This window comes from Giraffa tippelskirchi, chromosome 4 (genome assembly GCF_054371585.1).
Source record: "Giraffa tippelskirchi isolate mGirTip1 chromosome 4, T2T-mGirTip1v1.2.pri, whole genome shotgun sequence".
NCBI classification, from domain to species: Eukaryota; Metazoa; Chordata; class Mammalia; order Artiodactyla; family Giraffidae; genus Giraffa; species Giraffa tippelskirchi.
The window spans coordinates 75,915,559-75,936,776 of record NC_137278.1 but is presented as its reverse complement, the minus strand read 5'-3'; the positions used below and the strand labels follow the sequence as shown (position 1 = coordinate 75,936,776).

The window sequence follows — 21,218 nt, the reverse complement described above, 5'->3', positions numbered from 1 at the left end:
TGTAGACCTCACGGACCAGAATTAGGCAATTGCTTATTTGGAAAACAACCAAGGTAACCAAAGCTGCATCTCATGAAATCCCCAAATGCTCACAGGACATGGAGGACACTACTCACAGTTTTAGGTGAGGGAGACCAGAAATTAAACACAAACCTGTTTATTTGCAATACATCTATCACAAAACCACTGAAGTCTTGTAGGCCGAGCTCTAATGCCTGGAGTCTGTAAAATAAAATAATCGTACAGCACACAAGGTAAGGCTTTAGCCAAATGTTAATTTTCCCTCAATGATAGTTTTCCTTCTAATGACCCTGGATGCCTCCTTCCCAAATGTATATACTAAAAGAAATCTATAACTTAATCCCACAGTTATCAAGGACCTTTAGTATTAGAACAACCTACACTTAACCAATGTCTAGAAGATTCGGGTTATTTCAAAATACTACTCTGTAGGTCAATTTGAATTCCATAAATCTATAATTATTAAAAAAAGGCTAAGCGTTCTGTAGTTGAGAAAGAAAGAAACCTTGAAATGATGGACTAAATCAACTCCAAAATATATCAAATTAGACACACACACACACTTTATAGAGATCCCTATAAATTCAGAAAGCAAAAATTATTAATATGTTACACAGACTTAATAATTAATCACAATGATAAACCAATGGTTTTTAAAGAAACATGCCTTGTAAAACTTAGTGATGAAAGTATTCTGATTGCCATACATGCTTGCCTAGTACCTAAAACTAAATGTTTCAAGAGCTAAGTACTAAAAACAATCCAAGCACTCAGTTAGTTCATAGTCTTAGTTTATTTCAATAATTGAGATGTATGTTATAGCCTCACTTAGGAATAACTAATAATTAGTCAACAATTCTGGTTTCAAAACTTTACAATTTTGGATACTGAAATAAAAGACTTCACATGTAATTTCAAGGATCTGTCACTCTACCTATAGCATCTTCATCATCTATGAGGGCTTCCCTATGAAAACACTACATTATTTAATACATGATCACAGTATTATGATAAGAAAACAACATACTCACAACCCTGGCAGCTCTAGTCCAGAGGACATACCTTTACTGCTTTCTCCACTCAGTTTTGTGGACTACACCAAGCAACCCTCAAATCTGACCTCTTATTTTTAAGTCTTCATTATGTTTTATTTCTTAATATCATACAATGTTAAATTAAAAGCTGACGCAAGAACCAACATCTCAGGGCTTTGGTAGAATGACAGAAAAATTGGTATAGAAGAAGTTTGTAAATTAAGTGTTCTTATTCTAACCATGCAAGTACCCACATTTTGGGTTACAAGAAATAAATGTGGAATAAATTAACTGTTGATATATATATATATATTCTCAAATATCACTAATATTTCCTTTCACATCCAATTTCTACTCAAGGATGTTCTCACATTATCTGTTCTGTTTCACATGCGTTACACTGAAAATGAAGCCAACACCAAATGTACACAAAAGCCCTTGAAAAAAATACTAGATAATCCTCTTTAGAACATGGCAAAATGTAAGGGCTACATTCACTTACAACTTTCAATATTATTGCTCATCCAAATGGCAATGATCTAAATAGCACAACTTTCATGGCAAACTCGTCCTTTTTGTGGCCGATTAATCTGCCTGTCACTGGCAGGACAACTGACTTATATGGCAGATATTCCTATGCTTCATTATGAAATTAAGGACTGTTTTCCCAAATGAATCTCAATCATCAAAAGAACATCTAGGTCAGATTAACTAAATCTCCTAGTGTTCTGTAACAGTCTACATTTCTGGCTTATCTCTTAACATCTTATTGAATTTTAAACACTGTAAGTTGAAAGCAAAAAACAAAAAAAAAAGAAAATGTAATAAAAACATGGAGTACAGAATTCTAATTGGGATGCTAAATATAACTTATCCAAAACGAGTTAATGCTTAATTAAAACAATGAACTCAACTCTAATTTTTTCTGTTTTTCCTATATACAATCTATTTAATAGACAATGAGGATAAAGTAATTATTGTAATTAAAAAAAACAAACAAACAATATGTTTGTTTCCACCTGGGTTACTGTGCTTCAAAACACACTTTGTGCAGCTGCAACTCAGAACTAGGTTCACTTGTATTAGAAAAAAGTAATCCCAATTTAAAAAATAATTTTCATTACATCACTCTGATATAAATTTGCTGTTATCATAACAGCCTTTCTATGTATATTAGTAGAAACAGATATCAAGTATAATATTGATAATTATCATTTTGAAGTGAAAACAGATGAAGATTCTTCTACTTCAAACTCCACCACAAAGGAAATCATTTTAAATTTAACTAAAATAGTGATTTTTACCTGTTCTGAGTTTTGTTATCATTACTGCTAGAAATGGAAAATGGAAAACCACCACTCTGGCTTCATGTCCTCTAGCTGAAGTAGTAGGAGGAAAATCAAATGCACAAGGAGGATGGGACAAACAAAAACAGTAAGAACCCAACTATCTATCTATCCCCAGAGCCAAAATAACAAGGAGTAAAAGGGTATCATGGTAATTATTAAACCTTTCAACAATTGTCCTTTCTCTACGCTCTCCAGAGACAGACTTAAAGATCATATCTAGTAAGGAGGAAAATATGGCTGAGCAAGTCAAACCAACAGTCTAATTATCATTAACTAAATATGATTCCTGTGTTACAGAAGATACTAAGTAACTCATGGGAGAGAGGGAGTATAAACTGGCATGAGAACTGACATCTCCTGAAATTTTGGGGACAGAAGCGGGGGAACTGGAAAAGGAAATGGCAACCCACTCCAGTATTCTTGCCTGGGAAATCCCATGGACAGAGGAGCCTGGTGGGCTGCAATCCATGGGGTTGCAAAAGTTGAACACGACTGAGCACACATACGCACACAGTGGGGGAACTAGCTCTAAAATCCCTTCTTTATATATGAGATCCATTTTGGCTTATTAAAGAAGGCATATTAGAATAAAGCCCGGAATCTGATCTGTTAAAGAACAAAGGAAGGAGGAACAAAGGTTGGGAGACTGCTATAATCCAAAATTTTGGTCCTAAAAGCAAAGTCATAAAAAGAAGGGATCTGCCCCTTGAGAAGATAGCAAATTAACTCTGGCTGAAATGTTATGGAAGAGTAATAGCAGATCGAGAGGGAAAATTCAGGAAAGAGAAATGCTGGAGAAATTTTAAGTTGTTTTGGTGGTTCAGATATTAAAGGTTGAGAGCTCATGGAGGCTGAATTGAATACATGAAAAACAAAGTGAAACTGAAGTGTCAGTTGCTCACTCGTGTCTGATTCTTTGAGATCCCATGGACTGTGGCCCACTAGGCCTCTCTATCCACTGAATTCCCCAGGAAAGAATACTGCAGTGGGTTGCCATTCCCTAGTCCAAGGGATTTTCCTGACCCAGGGATCATACCTAAGTCTCCTGCATAGAAGGCAGATTCTGTACCATCTGAGCCATCAGGGAAGCTCCATATTGAATATATAAATATATCAAATCAACAGGTCCAACACCTTAAACTTAGTGAAACATTATATCTTATCTCAATTTTTTAAAAAGAGAGATCATGGAAGCAGAGGCAGAAATGGTGTAAGGGAACCAACAGAAAATTTGTAATCAGGATGCAATCTCCAAGTCCATGACAACTACTAACTAAATAACCTCCACACTCACCCCCTGAATTGAAGTTTCACCGCCCTAATAACTTCTCAGAGTTTTTCTGTGAGGCTCACATGAAGATATACATGAAGATCATTTGAGAAGTATTAAAATGTTACTAATATGGTTATATTGCTTAGCTTGTAATCTAGGTTTGAACCTCAAGAGACGAGGTTAGAGAAAGAAATTCTAAGTAAGTTTAAAGCAGACGCTTGCACATCTTTGTGTTTGTATCCTGAGAACTTAGCTGTAATTACTGAGCTGCTCAAAGGGTTAAGAATAAAACTGATATATTTCTCTACAGAAACTTTTAATATGGTTATTTAACATTTCATGTCATTATTTAACTTTCTGTACTTGTTTGTACCATCTCTCCCTAGACTTAAGCTGCAATCTTAAAAACATAAAATGAATTATCTACACAGTGTTTATTTAAATGACCCACAACACTTCTTTCCTGGGAGGTGAACGAACTTGACTAAAAGAATGAAGTCATTTTCTCTAAACAAAGAAATACTACCTTATTTTATCAAATATGTGTAGCAAAAGAAGTATGGGACTAGAATACTAGAACTCAAGAGGCCTGGGTTTTAGTCCAATCTTTGCTACTACGAATCATAAAAGAGGTATCATCTATAAACACACAACAAAATTTTTGTCTTTATGCATCAGAGGCCTTAAAAATGGTAATAATAACATATGACCCACTTCTGAGAAATGATCCTAAGTAAATAATCTGAGAAACAAATATGCTAGAAGGTAAAGATGTGAATTATGATGACTACTTACAATAGTGAAAAATTTTCTCAAAAGAGGAATGGGCAAATAATCTTATACAAAAGAATGATGTAGTCATTAAAATGCTTTAGAACAGTTCTTACTGACATTCAGAGAATGCAGAGACAGTGATGTAGGGTGAAGAAAGTATTATGCAAGCAATACGATTCAATTTCAAATATATACAAAAGAAATATGCATTGAATAAAGGACAGAAAACCCACAAAGATGACTAGATGAGTAGTGGCCTGATATTGAGTCTTTAAACTGGGTGTATTTTAAACAGTAACACATGTTAAGCTTTACTTGAATCTGTACAAAGGGGGAGGGTTTCCCTGGTAGCTCAGCTGGTAAAGAATCCACCTGCAATGCAGGAGACCCCAGTTTGATTCCTGGGTTAGAAAGATCCCCTAGAGAAGGGATAGGCTACCCACTCCAGTATTCATGGGCTTCCCTGGTGGCTCAAGACGGTAAAGAATCCACCTGCAATGTGGGAGACCTGGGTTCAATCCCTGGGTCGAGAGGATCCCCTGGAGAAGGGAATGGCAACCTACTCAGTATTCTTGCCTGGAGAATCCCCATGGACAGAGGAGCCTCGTGGGCTACAGTCCATGGGGGCTGCAAAGAATTGGACACGACTGAAATGACTAAGCACAACAGAGCATACACAGGGGGAACAATCAGGTTGACTATCATCACCGGGAAGACAAAATACAACACACAAAGTGTATTTATCTGATATTATTATGTAAGTTTATAAAAATAATTTGTGAACATTTCCCCAGTTGCACATTTCATTCCAGAATGTGCCAGAAGAATATCAGAAGGAACCAGGGACAGTTAGCCTACAGAGGATGAGACTGAAGAGAGAAAAGGGTTTGACTTCAACACAAGAAAGAACATCACAGAGAAAGCAGAGCATAAAGCTAACATTCAGTGTTTAACATTGTCCCAGACACTCTAGATGTGGTCTTAGCAGTGTTGTCTCATAGAGCCTTAAAAGAACAAGGATAGAGAAGAAAAGTCCTGTCCTGCTCTGGGGCCTTTGCACAGGCAGTTGTCCTCTAAGTGAGATGTTTTTGCTTCCACTCATTATGTGCCTTGCTCCTAGTTCATCCTTTAGTTCTCATCCCAAACATAACTTCCTCAAAAAGATTTAGTCTGAAACAGACACTTTCATAGCACATTCCGTTACAATAACACAATTATTGCACTTTCATCTTTCTAAAGTCTATCTTTAGGACAGACTGTAAGATGTGATCCATAACTGTTTAATGAAGGAAGGAAGGGAGAGAGAAATGGAGGGGAAATTGATCACACTGGGAAGCGAAGCAAATTTCAGAAACCACGCAAATTTTATCAACTACCTTAGTTAAAGGACTTTGCCCAGTTTTAAGTGACAAAATCTGCCAATGCCAACTTTATAAGGGTTCATAATGGGAGGTGCTGTTGTCAGATCGAAGATAGAGCTCAATGTACCTCAAGTCAGAGCTTAGATGATCTTATGTCTCTGTTACTTCATCATTGTTGTTCAGTTGCTCAGTCATGTCCAACTCTTTGTGATCCTATGGACCAGAGCCCGCCAGGCTCCTCTGTCCACGGGATTTCCCAGGCAAGAATACAGGAGTGGATTGTCATTTCAATCTCCAGTGGATCTTCCCATGTCTCCTGCTTGGCGGGCAGATTCTTTACCACTGAGTCACCTGAGAAGCCCTTAATTCACCATCAGTCAGTTCAGTAGCTCCGATGTGTCCAACTCTTTGCGACCCCATGGACTGCAGCATGCCAGGCTTCCCTGTCCATCACCAACTCCCAGAGCTTGCTCAAACTCAAGTCCATCAAGTCGGTGGTGCCATCCAACCATCTCATCCTCTGTTGTTCCCTTCTCCTCCTACCTTCAATCTTTCCCAGTCTCCACCATACTTTCTGCTAATTAAGGTCAGTAGCACTGAGATATCTACTATTAGATATCATTTAAAGTGACTGAGTAAAGTGTCTTGAAAATCCCCACAACCACTATCCTAATTCAGATCCTATTAATCTTACTGTACCAAACCTCCTTTCATCTATCACACATCCTTCTGCTAGTATAAACTTCTTTCTAACATTGCTGAGAGTTCACTGTCTTCTGAATGAACTCTAGCCTGCTTATTCAGATACTGAAGGGTCTCTGGGAACAACCTACCCTTACAAGGTATTTCTTATAAATCCTATACCCTAGGATGAAAGATTTATTTAGAAAATCAGGAAAAAAACTGGCTTTGTTTGCAGATGACAAGAACTTATATATAGAAAATATAAAACTATTAGAACTGATCAATGGATTCAGTAAAGTTGCAGGATTCAAAATCAACAGAAAGAAGTCAGTTTGACTGCTATCCACTAGGAACAGAATATCTGAAAAAAAATTGAAACAATCCTAATTCACAAGATTATCAAAATGATTAAAAACAAACAAACCCTAGGAATAAATTTAACCAAGGCCATGAAAGTACACTGAAAATTAAGACTTAAGTCAGACACACAACACACACATACACTCACACACATAGAAGTCCTTCCATTTGCAACAACACAGACGGACCATGAAGGCATCGTGCTAAGGAAAATAAGTCAGAAAAAGGGGAAGACTTTATGATTATCACTTATATGTGAAATCTAAAAAAGCCAAACTCCTAAAACCAGGGCATAAAATGGTGGTTGCCAGGGTCTTGGGGGTGGGGGAACAGGGAGGTGCTGGTCAAACAGTACAAACTTCCAGTTCTAAAATGAATAGGTTCTGGGGATCCAACGCACAACATCACAATTATACCTAATAATACAGCTTATACACACACACACACTCTCATATATTTGAATGTTGCTAAGAACAGATTTTAAATGTTCTTACCACAGAAAGGGTAATTATTACATGAGGTAACGGAGCTGTTAAATAACACTACTATGGTAATCATTTTGTAATATATAAGCACATCAAACCAACAGGGTGTATACCTTAAAGTTATACAATGTTAAGTGTTACTAATATCTCAATGAAGTTGGAGGAAAAAAGGAACTATTTCGAGATTTCTCTTTTCTACTTCTTTGCTCTACCTCTAATACCTTTAATACACTTCCAACCCCATCAAACTCCCCAATGTGAAGAGTACTACCACATCCATCAATCTGCACCCTAAACCCCATTATCAGTAAAGTCACCTAATTTCCTACATTAAGAATAAGTTTCTCTCTTGAACTCTCAAAACCATTTATATTTTTCTTATAGCAGTTAACGGTTGTCAGTCTAATACAGATGTTATCTTCATGTATTAATCTTGTGTTCAAGAAGCTTCACATTAATTGCTTGAGGATCAATCTAGGTCCGATTTACTTTTTTCTCCCTTAGCCTTTCTTTTAGAGGAAAACAACACTCTTTCTGAATATATATATATATACACCCTCATTACTGAAAACTCAAGAAAATACAGAAAAGTATATAGCAAAATACAGCTATAATTCCATTCTCCTACAATAAATGATGGTTAGACATATAAAACTACGTTAAAACATAATACATTTATGATATATGTAAACCAACTCATTTTAAAAACATAGTACATAATACACCAAAATCTCGTCTTGGTCTTCATTTAATGAGAGCATTTTTATGACTGGTTGATTGGCTTATTTTATCTCCCACAGTGCTTAGGATACAAAGAAGCTTTATTGTATATTTTGCTTTGGAAATTCAACCCTAGTGAATCTACCCATGGATAACACACTGCTGCATTTTGGGGAATGATAGAAATGTTGTTCAGTATTTATTATGTTCTTTCATATATTGGTACTGTCCTAGTTTATTAATATTCATTACGTTTAAGATTTTCAATAATCGTTAGGAAATCACAAAGGAGAACTCCAGGCCTTGAATTTTCACAGTCAAAAAATCAAGTTGCCACTCCTACACTGCTGGTGAGAATGTATATTGGTACAGTAACTATGAAGAACAGTATGGAGGTTCCTTAGAAAGATAAAAATCGACTTACCAAATGACCCTGCAATCCCAGTCCTGGGCATGTATCTGAAGAAAAACGTGATCTGAATGGATACATGCACCCCAGTTATCATTGCAGCACTGCTTACAATAGCCAAGACATGGAAGCAACGTAAATGTCCGTCGCCAGAGGAACGCATAAAGAAGATGTGGAACACAGATACAATGGAATATGATTCAGTGATTAAAAAGAATGAAAAATGCCATTTGCAGCAACACGGATGGGCCTAGAGAGTGCCATATTGAGTGAAGTAAGCCAGACAGAGGAGGAGAAACATTGTATGACATCCCTTATACGTGGAATCTAAAAAGAAATGGTATAAATGAACTCTTACAAAACAGAAACAGACTCACAGACTTCAAGAACAAGCTTATGGTTGCTGGTGGCGGTGGGTGGGGGGGGAAGAATGGGGAGAAGGGATAGTTAGGGAATTTGGGATGGACATGTACACATGACTATATTTAAAATGGATAACCAGCAAGGACCTACTGAATACTACATGGAACTCTGCCACTCTTGTTATAAGTGGCAGCCTGGATGGGAGGGGGAATATGAGGGAGAATGGATATATGTGTATATATACATGGCTGAGTCCCTTTGCTGTTCATCTGAAACTCTGATAACACTGTTTGTTAATTGGCTATACTCTAATATAAAATGGCAGAAAGTGAAGAGGAACTAAAAAGCCTCTTGATGAAAGTGAGAGAGTGAAAAAGTTGGCTTAAAGCTCAACATTCAGAAAACTAAGATCATGGCATCTGGTCCCATCACTTTATGGGAAATAGATGGAGAAACAGTGGAAACAGTGTCAGACTTTATTTTATGGGCTCCAAAATCACTGCAGATGGTGACTGCAGCCATGAAATTAAGATACTCCTTGGAAGGAAGGTTATGACCAACCTAGATAGCATATTAAAAAGCAGAGACATTACTTTGCCAACAAAGGTCCATCTAATCAAGGCTATGGTTTTTCCAGTGGTCATGTACAGATGTGAGAGTTGGATTATAAAGAAAGCTGAGCGCTAAAGAATTGATGATTTTGAACTGTGGTGTTGGAGAAGACTCTTGAGAGTCCCTTGGACTACAAGGAGATCCAACCAGTCCATCCTAAAGGAGATCAGTCCTGGGTGTTCACTGGAAGGACTGATGTTGAAGCTGAACTCCAATACTTTGGCCACCTCATGCGAAGAGTTGACTCATTGGAAAAGACCCTAATGCTGGGTAGGATTGGGGGCAGGAGGAAAAGGGAACTACAGAGGATGAGATGGCTGGATGGCATCACCGACTCAATGGACATGAGTTTGGGTAAACTCTGGGAGTTGGTGGGAAAAAAATCAAGTTCCTACTTTAATTAAACTCCAACTAACCATTAAAAAAAAAAAAACCTAAAAATGTGCCTCAAATATTTCTATATATTGCATACCTTGCTGTCGTACCCTAGGGTACTGCAGAAGGATTCTGTAAAGCTATTCTTTATTCTTTAAGCAGTTCTATACACTTTCACTGTAAAAATTCTGCCATCAGTATACAGCCATTCCTAAATGATGACACTCAATGAACTGCTGTACACTGACAAAACCTTAAGTAATTAAGAGCAGCCTTCTCTTGCCTATTCATGTGACAAGCACGTACCTTACGCTAAGCATAATTCTGTGAATTACATGGGGTGAAGAAGACAACAGAGTCTCTACCTTTAAGGGGCAAAGAGAATTAATATTGATTACTACCATAATCCAAGAAACATGCAAGCTGCTTTACACACTAAATTATGTGATTGAATCTTAAAGAAAGACCCTATATTCCCGTTTACAGATGAGGAAGCTTAAAAAGGTTTAGTAACTTATTCTTTATCACAATAGGCAGTAGATGACAAAAGGAGAACCCACTCTTATGCCTTTTGCTCTTCCTATTATGTCTTGCTTATTACACAAAGAGAGGCACCCGCTTTCCTGCTGCAGACCCTCTAATCGCTATTGTCTGAATACCTGAGTTTTATTTCTGCTCTGATCGGTGCCTTACTATACTGATAACATGCACAAAGAGTAGCAGAACTCAACAGGCAGACAGCTCCCCTCATTTTCATATACCTACGCTGTGCACTTTCAAGTGAGAGAATTTATCCCATTTCCTAGAAAATACAAATGAACTACTTGAGCTACAAAGGCACCTGTCTGAGACAGTACACCTTACTTCCCTCTGCTAGAAGGACAGACTGGATTAAAGAGAAAAAAAGAAGAAAGTTCTGAATTAATTTCACAGTCCTTTTTCATACTAGACATTTCTCTTCTTTGAAAAATGTCAAGAGAAACTAATAATTTTCTGGGTTGTGTGCCTGTATTTTCAAATCCATTATACGCAGTCATCAACATAAAAACAAGGAGGCCAAATACCACCTCATCCATTGTGGGCCATCCATCATGGGCACTTTTGGGAAAAGACATGGGTAGCAAGCAGTAAGGTGTATCTGAGAGAAACATGACTGATATATTTACAAGTTTATTTTACACACATTAAGCAATATCTAAGACGATGTGTCCATCGTCTATGAAATGATTTTTTAGGGGACACAGGACTGTTTTAATAGTGAAATTAATCACAATTTGGACAGACTTCATAGTTGCCCTTTGACTTACCAATTTCAGTAAGCAAAATTTCAATCAAGCCTAGATAAAATATACTAATCCTAAATAGCCCAGGTTTGTCACCTACCATTTCCCATAAGCTGCTTACCATAGTGAAAAAAAAAAGAAGAAATTTTAAATTAAATGCCAAACAGTTGCAGACAGCACTTGTTTGGCTGATTAACTTGTAGACAAGCATTACAAATAAATCTGAGCATGGTCTGCAGCAAATTAAATTCCACTGCTTTTAAGAACAAAGAATTCCTTGGCAAAGAGGATTAGCAACTTTACACCCAGGAATGCCAGTTTAATTTAATTGTTCCACAATCCAAGATTTAATATGCAAATGTCATTTTGATATATAACAGTGAATTTAACAAAGTGAAGAAACAAATTCAATATACAACCAGGCTGCCTTTTCTGAACTGTAATTACATACAATAAAGAAGCTGGCCGAGTCTCCCCCCCTCACCCCACATTATTGGGACTGAATTATATTAACATGAATCAAAAAAAGTGTAATTAAAGGTTAAAATTTTTAAACATATTCTAATTAAGAGTCTAAATAGCTGTACAATTAGAATACTGTAGTTAACATCATACCTCAATGATCTTCTTGGCTTCTTTGTAATTTCCTGTTTGTAGGAAGGCAAAGAAGAGATCATAGAGCATAGTCATTTCACCCTGTTCTTGGCTCACAAAGTCCATTGCTAGAGAGGAAAGAAGAAAATATATTAGAAGAAAAAATATAGAGTAACACAGTATCACTTGAAGAATTCTGAACAAATATCAGAAAACTTTAAATATTCAGAATAACTTAAAGCTTATAGCTATATGAAACAATTTTCTGTCACATTCTTTACCTAACAGCATATATTTATGACATTAAGCACCTATGACTAGCTTCAAAGAGAACTGGTGAGATTAAGGGTGAAAATCCCCACAAAGGTAGATCATCAAGAAGTGGAGGGAAAAAAATAACAAAGGGCAACTTTTCAAAATGAACCGTTACTAAAAACAAGGACATCTGTAATATTAAAAAAATTTACCTGATACTTTTCTTTTCAACTCAGAAGCGCAACAAAAGTTTCTCTGGATGTGCTTGTCTTCCCGTTAAATTTTCTCCTCACAGCAACACATTAAGATTACACAAGCAAGAAAGAGGAGAAAACAAAGACTAACAGCTCTAAGATATTAGAAGGTGACTAACCTTTCTGAATTAGCTCAGTCTCGCCCTTCTCTATCAGCTTACACAAGACATCATGAATCCTTGGCAGGATTTTATACTTTCCATAGCAGTCAATGGTGCTTTCAAGAGCAGCAGGTAAGTTATCCCTTGGAAACAACAAAATATTAACGTTGAAAAAAATATATCTAATTAATCTGAGAGATACACAATGACCAGTCAAAAAGTACACAGGTAGCTTTTACTTAAGTAGACTACCACAAAGCCAAAATGGAAAAAAAAAAATACAAGAAATAATCCTTATATAAAAATCAATGTTCAGAGTACAGACATCATTAGCGGCTCCTTCTTTCCTCTGCTTCACCTTTTATTATTTCACTTGCTAAATGGCACTTTTTAAAGAGTCCAAAAGATGAAGGCATTTTCTCATATTATATAGAAGTTGCTATAAGAATGCATTATTTCTAAAAACAAGGACAACTGTCAAATATTTTTTCCAATCACTTAAGTTTATGGTTCTCAATAATTTCAGATTTGGGAAACATTGCTAAATGTGCATCAACAGTCGCCAAGAACTTTTCAAGCACTTTCACCTTTCTCATCATAATTTTCAAACTGCTGCCTTTCCGGATAAGGAGGAAATAACTTCAGGACTCATAGTAGGTGTGTAATTAATTAAAATAAAAAGACATTTTCATTAAGTTATTTATTAAATAAGAGTATGGAAATACATTCTTGTGGGTCCTCAAAACCTATTTTATCCTTTAGGAAACAACATATAAGAAGTTATTAAGACCTTGGAAAAGCTGTTTAGATAATGTGATCCATGTCTACCTGCCACTTTCTTTTATTTTTAAACAGATGAGGAAATTAAGGCATATAGAGATTGACTGATTAGCCTAAGGCCACTAGGAAGGCACTGCCATTAGGTCCCTGGACTCCCCCTTTCGGAGTACATCTAATTATACATTATGCTCTATTAAAAAGCAATGTTGTTCCTTTAACCTAATAAGGTGATATAATTTGGAATAATAAATTTAAAAGATTTTTTAAAAGAAAGTATGAAATGTACTTAGAAAACAAACAAACATGGTTACAGGTATGGACCAAAAAGTATAGCTAGTGATAATCTTCGTAGAGAAAAGACATTTCTCTCACACGTGCAACAGTTTTTAAAAGGAAGAAAAGCCTTTTAAAATTTTCCGCTGAAGCCCTAACATTTTGGTTCATTATATAAATGTTATGTTGCCCTAGATTGAATTACTATTTTATCCAGATTAAGATTTTAAACTGTACTAAGAAGTACAATACCATGAAGAAGCGTTAATTTTACTGCAATAATACTGACACAGTGAAAATGAGCCGATCCGAATGGAACTCCACCTCATCCCCTTACTGAGCCCTGTTTACAGTGCATCTTCTGGTACCCCACAGAGTCATTTGAATTTTTGTCATTTGGGGTGAAGACTAAATTACAGGTTAATTTCAAAACTGCAAGTAGATGTTGCAGGCTAGATTACTGTCATACAAGGGAAATGCTACAGAAGCTACCACATAGGATATAAAGCTTTATATAATCAGTATTTTCCTTTGCTTCAGATACAAGTTCAGTTATTACCTTTCCACAATTTCACTTAAGGGAAAAACTACCAAAACATTTTTTCAAAAGAAAAACTAACATAACGGATTTTTAAAAGGCAGGATGATTTGCTTTTTCAGGTCCATTCCCAAACTAGAATAGTATTGTATCTCAATTGTATTTTCCCTGCATTAGGTCAAAGTTATCAATAAATGAATGAATAACTGTTTGGTCAATCAAAGAGACACACTAATAGTCTTTGGTCTCCAAATATATGCTTCTGAAGATTACACATGCTCAGAACAACAACAGAAAAGACAAAGATAGCAAAATGGAAATAATTCATATATATTTGTTAGTAATTTTAAATAACAATGTCACTGATCCCAGGTTGCCAACAAAATGAATTAAAAATCTGTAATGAAACATTTCATACCTACTGATGATAGAAATAACTAATGACTAGTCATTTCTTTTCAATTCCTATTTACATCCTGACTTGTGTTTCGCTGGATCATGTAACTTTAGACAAAAATGTCCATTCTTCATATAATTTGGTGTCATCATTAATCCTTCCTATTTAAGCCTGAAAATTCTGGTTATGGAAATTAAAAATATAGAAAGTATCTAAAACTGACATTGCTAAAATAGTTGTATATGCATAGGACTTTTGAATTGCAACCCTAATTGATAAGTACTACAACGAAGCTTGGCTCTAACAATGTGACACATTTCAAGAAGTGGTGATAAAAAGTAGATTATCACAACAGTTGAACTCAAGGATCTTTGGGTCTCTTCTCAGTTCTAATACTCTAATATAAGGTTCTATAAACTTGAGTTTAGCAGGTTCATCATCTCAAATGTTTCACACCAGCAGAGAAAACCATCACATGACTACTACTTGTATTAGGCAGGATTACATCAGAAAGTGCAGCAAAATAACAAATGGAAAAAGGTTGAAACTGCTTTACACCCAAAATGTGGGGGAAGATTTAATTAATCAGTGTAATTCCATACCCTAAAATGACTTTGTTTTCCTCTGTATGCATTAAAACACTAGCATTGATTTAAAACTCTACTCTAAAATAGAAATAAAAATTTAGCCACTGCTTTCAGAAACCTCAAATAATACTAAGTGAAAACCAACTCTAACATACTATTATCTCTAAGAAAAATCCACTGTGATATTTTCAATGACTAGACACCCTTCAAAATATTTCAATGATATACGTACAGTAATCTTCATAAATAAAATATATGCTAGTAAAAAGTAAGCAATCATTTAAAAGTATTTGTGACTGATGCAAATCAACTCAATATGACTTTAAATCAAAATTCTACGAGCCGATGAAATAAAAGCAGAATGGAAGAAAGATTTTATAACAATACCGGAAAACAAAGCTCTCCTAACTCAAATTTATTTATAAATAAGCTAAAAATCACAAATGTGTTTCATACAAACTTGAACTGTTAGAACAAGAACAACCAGTGATAACTATCTATTTACCTATCGATAGCTTTAAACTTAGTCTGCTCACCCATAATAACTTCCAATTCAGAGAGTATACTTAATTTAATCAAAATTTTAAATGACAAATATTGGTTTTTTTAATTGGAATAAAGTGCTTCAACATTATGCATAAAGTGCTGGTGAAGTGGCAATTTACCTAAAGAGCTTACTGACTGAAAAGCTCTCAAAATCTGAAATCACTAGAGAAAAGAAGGTCGCTGGGGGGAAAAAAGTTCAAAACAAGGGAAGGGGGGAAAAACACCTTAACACTCTCAACACCAACTATTCTATAAATCTTAAGCAGATGTTCAGTGTGGAAAGAAATCATTCCAGGAGAAACCACAGACTTTGCAAAAATTTTTCTGTTAAGAGAACCAGTCTCTGAAAGAGCTAAATGTTTTTTCTGTTCATCATCTATAAATGAGGAATCTTCAAGGAGACTGGTGTTGCAATTACAACTAATCCTCCCCAAAAAATTAACTGTGTTGAAGGCTTTGTAATTTCCCTAGGTACAATTTAGCTGTCACTTACTTTAAAATTTACTCAAACATGCGCTCCGAACAGCACTAACTTCACATGTCAAGTGCTTTCCAGCCAATTGAGTCTAAACTGGAAGTCGGTGTTAAACAACTGAATGATTAGACAAGATAGCTCATTTCCCTGCTCTTTTGTTCAGAATAAAATGCCACATTTACATTATCAGGCTCAACAGGATTTTCTGACAGAGGGAGAAAAAACCCTACTGAACACTGTCCGTACTAAGCACATGAAGCCTGTCATTTACCAATCATCCTTCAAAAAGCAATAGCCATGAATGTAACTTAATTACGACCCAATGATCCTTGACGAAAAATCATCTTATCACTGTCCTGTTCCCCTAGGGCAAATGAACCACTTTTGTCCTTTGGCACGGATGATGCTAAATTCTTAATTGCAATAATGGAGTAAAAGAGCCAAACCTCCTTAATTTCCTTTCAGCACATAAAGAGTTTTACTCTAGAAGGCAAGCATTCCCATAAATAATAAAAGTATCCAGTACAAATGAAGATGCCAAAATTAAAGGGGAGTGTATATGACAGAATAACCACCATCCTAAAAAAGTGTATTTCCCACTTCTGCAACACACTGAAGTGTTACAGTGTGTGAGTTTTAAAACGTACTGGGATAGGTTCACCTTACAGAAGTTGTGACCTTTATGAAGAACTCAAGATTAACACAGTAAGAATTCTGGGAGGATTATATACACAAAGTCCATGATTCACTTAAATGAAATGCATGTGGGTATATACAGCTGATAGCACAAATCAGCATAGAAAAATCCTTAATGGAAAGCAGAAATTAAAGTTTCTTTGATCATTTGCACTAAATAATCCAGTTAAACAGCTTCAAATATTTTTCATATGCAATGAAACCAAAATGTATCAGCTATACAAGAAGTGAATCTGAAACTGCATCATACAAATTCTTAGGCTTTTAAAACTAATGGCCAGATTTCATTAATTTTATTTCCTTTACCATAGCATAAAGACTAATCAAAAGCTCTTTTAACCTATTTTAAAACATTTTTCTTTCTTAATATGGAGTATCCAGGTCATCTTTCTGAATCAAGCATGATTTCAATTAAAAATATATTTAAGTAGTTACAAAGGAAAATGTTTAATGTTCATGTGGACTACATGTAGACATGTGGCTTATACAACCCCAATATAAACAAAACACATGAAAATTTTGTTCAATTCAGTATGTTTCTTTTCTGTTCGGTACAAGCATTATTTTGATAATACAAATCAGATTAAACAACTTCTTCAAAATTTTGCAAACCTGTCATTATTTTGGATTTCCTTGAGCAAATGAATAAAACAAAATATATTATTTTTCATAACAATAAGGATTTTATACACTATCCGGTAACAAACAGATACAATTAAATTTCTCCTGTGTTTTATCTGATGCTGGAAAATTCAGTTCAAAATTAAAATCTACTGAATCTTAAAGATCACCTTTCTAAGGAACTCAACCTCACAGATTTGTTCCAGAATTACAGTATGTAAGTGACAGCCTTCTTCACAGTCTGGCAATGATTTTCCAAAAAGGAAAGGATGAAGATTTTGTACCATGCTCTGAAATGTTTCACTTAATTTTACCTCAAGTTTGAATAAAAGGCTCATTCTCCAGATGAGCTTATACCTGCTGAGACCAGTTACATGATATTATTGAAGATCAAACATATTTAATCAAGTCAAATACATGCAGACTTTTGGGGAAGCCAGTGTAGTTAATCCTGCACTTGTCATCATTTGGGAAAACATCATTTGGGAAAACACAATTGAAAACAAGTTTCAAAATCAATGTTTGCCTCCAACTTAGCCCCGACTAGGAGTGCTACTATTGTTCTCTGCAAAACATGAACTTTTCTTTATCTCAAGTTCTACTTTCTGACTCTAAAAGAGTCGACAGGAAGTTTTTTCATGACAGATGAAACCGAAAGATCTTGTCAGGGAAAAAGCCTCTGCAAAGCAGAGACAGCAAAAAACAAAAAAAGTCAGGCAAATAAAAATAGAAGGTAACAATTTCTCTTTATATCTGAAAGCAGTAAAAAAAAAAAAAAAAATCATAAAAGGTACTAATTTACATTTCTCTAGCCCAATTAACAGGGACAGTCAAATTTAACTGAGACAAACAAATCTCTGTACTATTAAATCAGAAGCACAGAGTATGCTCCATGTTAACATCTGAATCCCATGCTTTTTTCATTTTCCTTTGGGGGAAGTTCTCCTTGGTTCATGAGCCCCATCTGCAGACCTTTCTCGGAAAACTTTTCATCTTCTGTTTCACGGTATTTCTGTTTGTAAGATACTTCTCTACTATGGCCTCGTTTTCATTGTTAATTATTTTATTTTTGCCCACTGATGGAGGAGGGCCTAATTCTTCTGGGCACTGGGCCCATTTCTTTCAAACCCCTATGCAGAGCTCCACATGCAATCTGCAGAGATGGGTCTTTTGAGACCATCAAAAAAATTCTTGGAGGAAGCATATTAATTACAGGATTTCTATATAAAGTTGGCTGTGAACACGAGAACTCAATAACACAGTAATTGTTTGAATCACTATTCTTTAAAAAGATATAATGCTGAGATTGTGGAGGTTAAAGACTTAGCCAAATCAGCTAAGTTGATAAACTGCTTTTTGATTGGATGTCAAAGAAATTATTTCACAAAACATTTGTGTGTATGAACGTGTGTGCACATATATATGTATATATAAACATAACATAGTTAGATGTTTTTTATTTCACACTTTCAAATCATTCGTTATATTCAATTAATTATGTTCTTAGTAAATAAAAACTACCAGAAATTTGGGAAGAATATGAGTACACTAAGATTTACCCTTTACTTTTCTCCTGGCATTGATACAGCAACATCCAAACTAAATGAGAAAAACTCAATCACAAAATCAGCAGATTAAAAAACTGCACTAAGTCATGGAAGAGAATGGCAAAGGGGTAAGGTCTGAGAAATACTTAAAAACAGAAAAGAAAAACAAATGCTAGAGGAAAAGAAGATAATAAAGGATGCTTTATTATCTTACTAAAATGTTTCACTCTGTGTAAGAATGTAGGTTGACTTTATGATTTACACTTGAAAAAAATACCTTAAATTGGGCACCAACATGAACATTCCAAACACAGACATCTTCAAACTCAGTAAACCTTACCCTATTAACAAAATTCATCTTGCCACAAGACACAGAGACATCTTCTACAATAACTTAGAGAAGCTACAGTAACTCCTGTGTTGGTACATGCAGTTAAAATACTACACGGAAAAAAGGATCCCTCAAGAGACACTGCCACATCATAACATGAACAACAGTGATGAAGCATAAACAAAAGCCCCAGAGAATCCTTTCTTATGTTTATTAATAATTAACACTTATAAGGCTCAAAACTGGGGAAAACTAGATTTGGTTTCATGTAGTATCATCATATGCCCCACTAAACCTCCCACCCCCCAAAAACCACCATAGATCATTTCACTGAAAAGTAATCCGTAGGACCACAGGGTTGTTGGCAATTTTAAAGGTCACCTACACCATAGACATTCTCTTATTCGGTGGCAAATAAGGCTTCCGCAGCATCACAGAGAATTTACAAAATATAATCCCTGTATGATTAGATTCATTCTTTCAATGCCACATTCAAAACTGAAAATTCAATTAACTTACTTTTCCAGATACAGGGTGACCAATGGGGAACTTAAGGTGGTAGATGGTTTCGCTAACCCTAGGGTCACGATGGCTTCATGCAACTGTTTTACTGTTTCCGTTTCACCTCGTAAAGCTGCGCCATTTAGGATGTGGAAAAAGGACAAGACTGTTGCATCTTTGATAAGAACATCCTTCTCTTTCATCTCCTTTAGAATGTTAATAGCATCTACAATGAAGTAGCACAAAAGACCCTTAGGTAATTTCATGTAGGGAAAACAAACTGCTATTAAAACAGCATTTCAAGCCCAGCAGGAATGTAAATTCTAGTGTATAATGCCGATTTCAAGTTAATTACTACTTGCATTTCTAAACGAGACTACAATTATAAATCCACAATAGCATGGTTTTATCATTTCCCTGCAACTTTGACTACAAATTATAGATAGGGACTGTGTGCCCACTCTGCACCACATAACCCTGTACGGTGTGCCCTATAGCTGTAAGATCCTCCTAAATGGATGCTTTTATCGTTCAGAGCTAACATCTGCTAAATCACACCATTGTTTCTTCAGCAGATGGCTTGTCAGGAGGCCAGATAATAAAGATGTGTTTACACTGTATATACAGCCAGACTAATGGTCTGATACCGATAGGGCCTGTTTGCTATGTCGATACTAATTAGCCAAGCAGAGCCAATGAAAGCTTTCCAAAAGACTGCATGTTAATACATTAGATTCATTAAGCTTCATTAGGAAGGCAGAAACAAACATTTTAGGATATGGAATAAGTGCATTTTTATAATTTTATTAATTACTGCACAGACAAAATGTTTTGACCACTTTATAGAAAGTGATTTTAAAAAGCAGGCTAATCTTCATAAAGGATTGTCTGTGTTAGAAAAATTTCCTAGGGAAAAATTCAACAATCAAGTCAAATACTTTCTCCATACATTTTTCAGTATAATGATTTAAAAACAAAAAATCTTTAGGAATAAAAAGAAGACAGGGAGGTTTTTTTAAGTTTCAAAATAAAGCCTAATGAGAAACTTAAGAAATAATCAAATAGCTAAGAATAAATTATTAGGTATAATTATATTAGGCTTAGCATTATCCCAACTATAAGAAAGTTAGAGGATACACATCAACTATATAATCAGTTAGGCTCTCCCTGAAAACTTCTCCCTGAGAAACCTTATTGAAGTATACACTTTGTTAATGTTATTAGAAGTGAAGACAAAGATGCCTGCAAAATTCATATTCTTGAATAAAGGTTATATTTACAGGTTTTATGTTCAGCCTTCCAATGTTCTTAAGCAAAAACAAAGCCATTAGTGCAGGCATATAGGCAAATTGTGCCATAAGTCATGATCTTCAAACTCAACCCAAACAGCAATGCTAATAAAAACTAGCTGCAGAAATGCAAAAAGCACTGAGCTGTGCAAATGTAAATGACAAGCTTGCCAACCCATTAAAACTAATGGCCTACACTGTCCATGCAGCTTTGGTTGGATTCACATGCAAATTTGTATGCAAAGTGTTCAAGCACTTTGCAGGATGGACATGATATACCATTAATTTCAATTCACATGTTATTCCAGTGGCAAGATACTTGCATCACAC

General features: G+C 35.5%; 1 protein-coding gene across 8 annotated transcripts in view; it reads right to left on the bottom strand.

Annotated features, from left to right (window-relative positions):
* The window catches only part of LRPPRC (leucine rich pentatricopeptide repeat containing), a 103,725-nt gene that overhangs the window by 31,972 nt on the left and 50,535 nt on the right, over window positions 1–21,218 (bottom strand). For all 8 annotated transcript variants that reach the window (XM_081591951.1, XM_081591950.1, XM_081591956.1 and 5 more), the window contains 4 exons: window positions 19,618–19,825; window positions 12,326–12,450; window positions 11,719–11,825; window positions 154–222 (listed from right to left, as the gene is read on the bottom strand). In XM_081591951.1, the coding sequence (XP_081448077.1) occupies window positions 154–222; window positions 11,719–11,825; window positions 12,326–12,450; window positions 19,618–19,825 (509 nt within the window). The remainder of the gene's footprint in view (window positions 1–153; window positions 223–11,718; window positions 11,826–12,325; window positions 12,451–19,617; window positions 19,826–21,218) is intronic.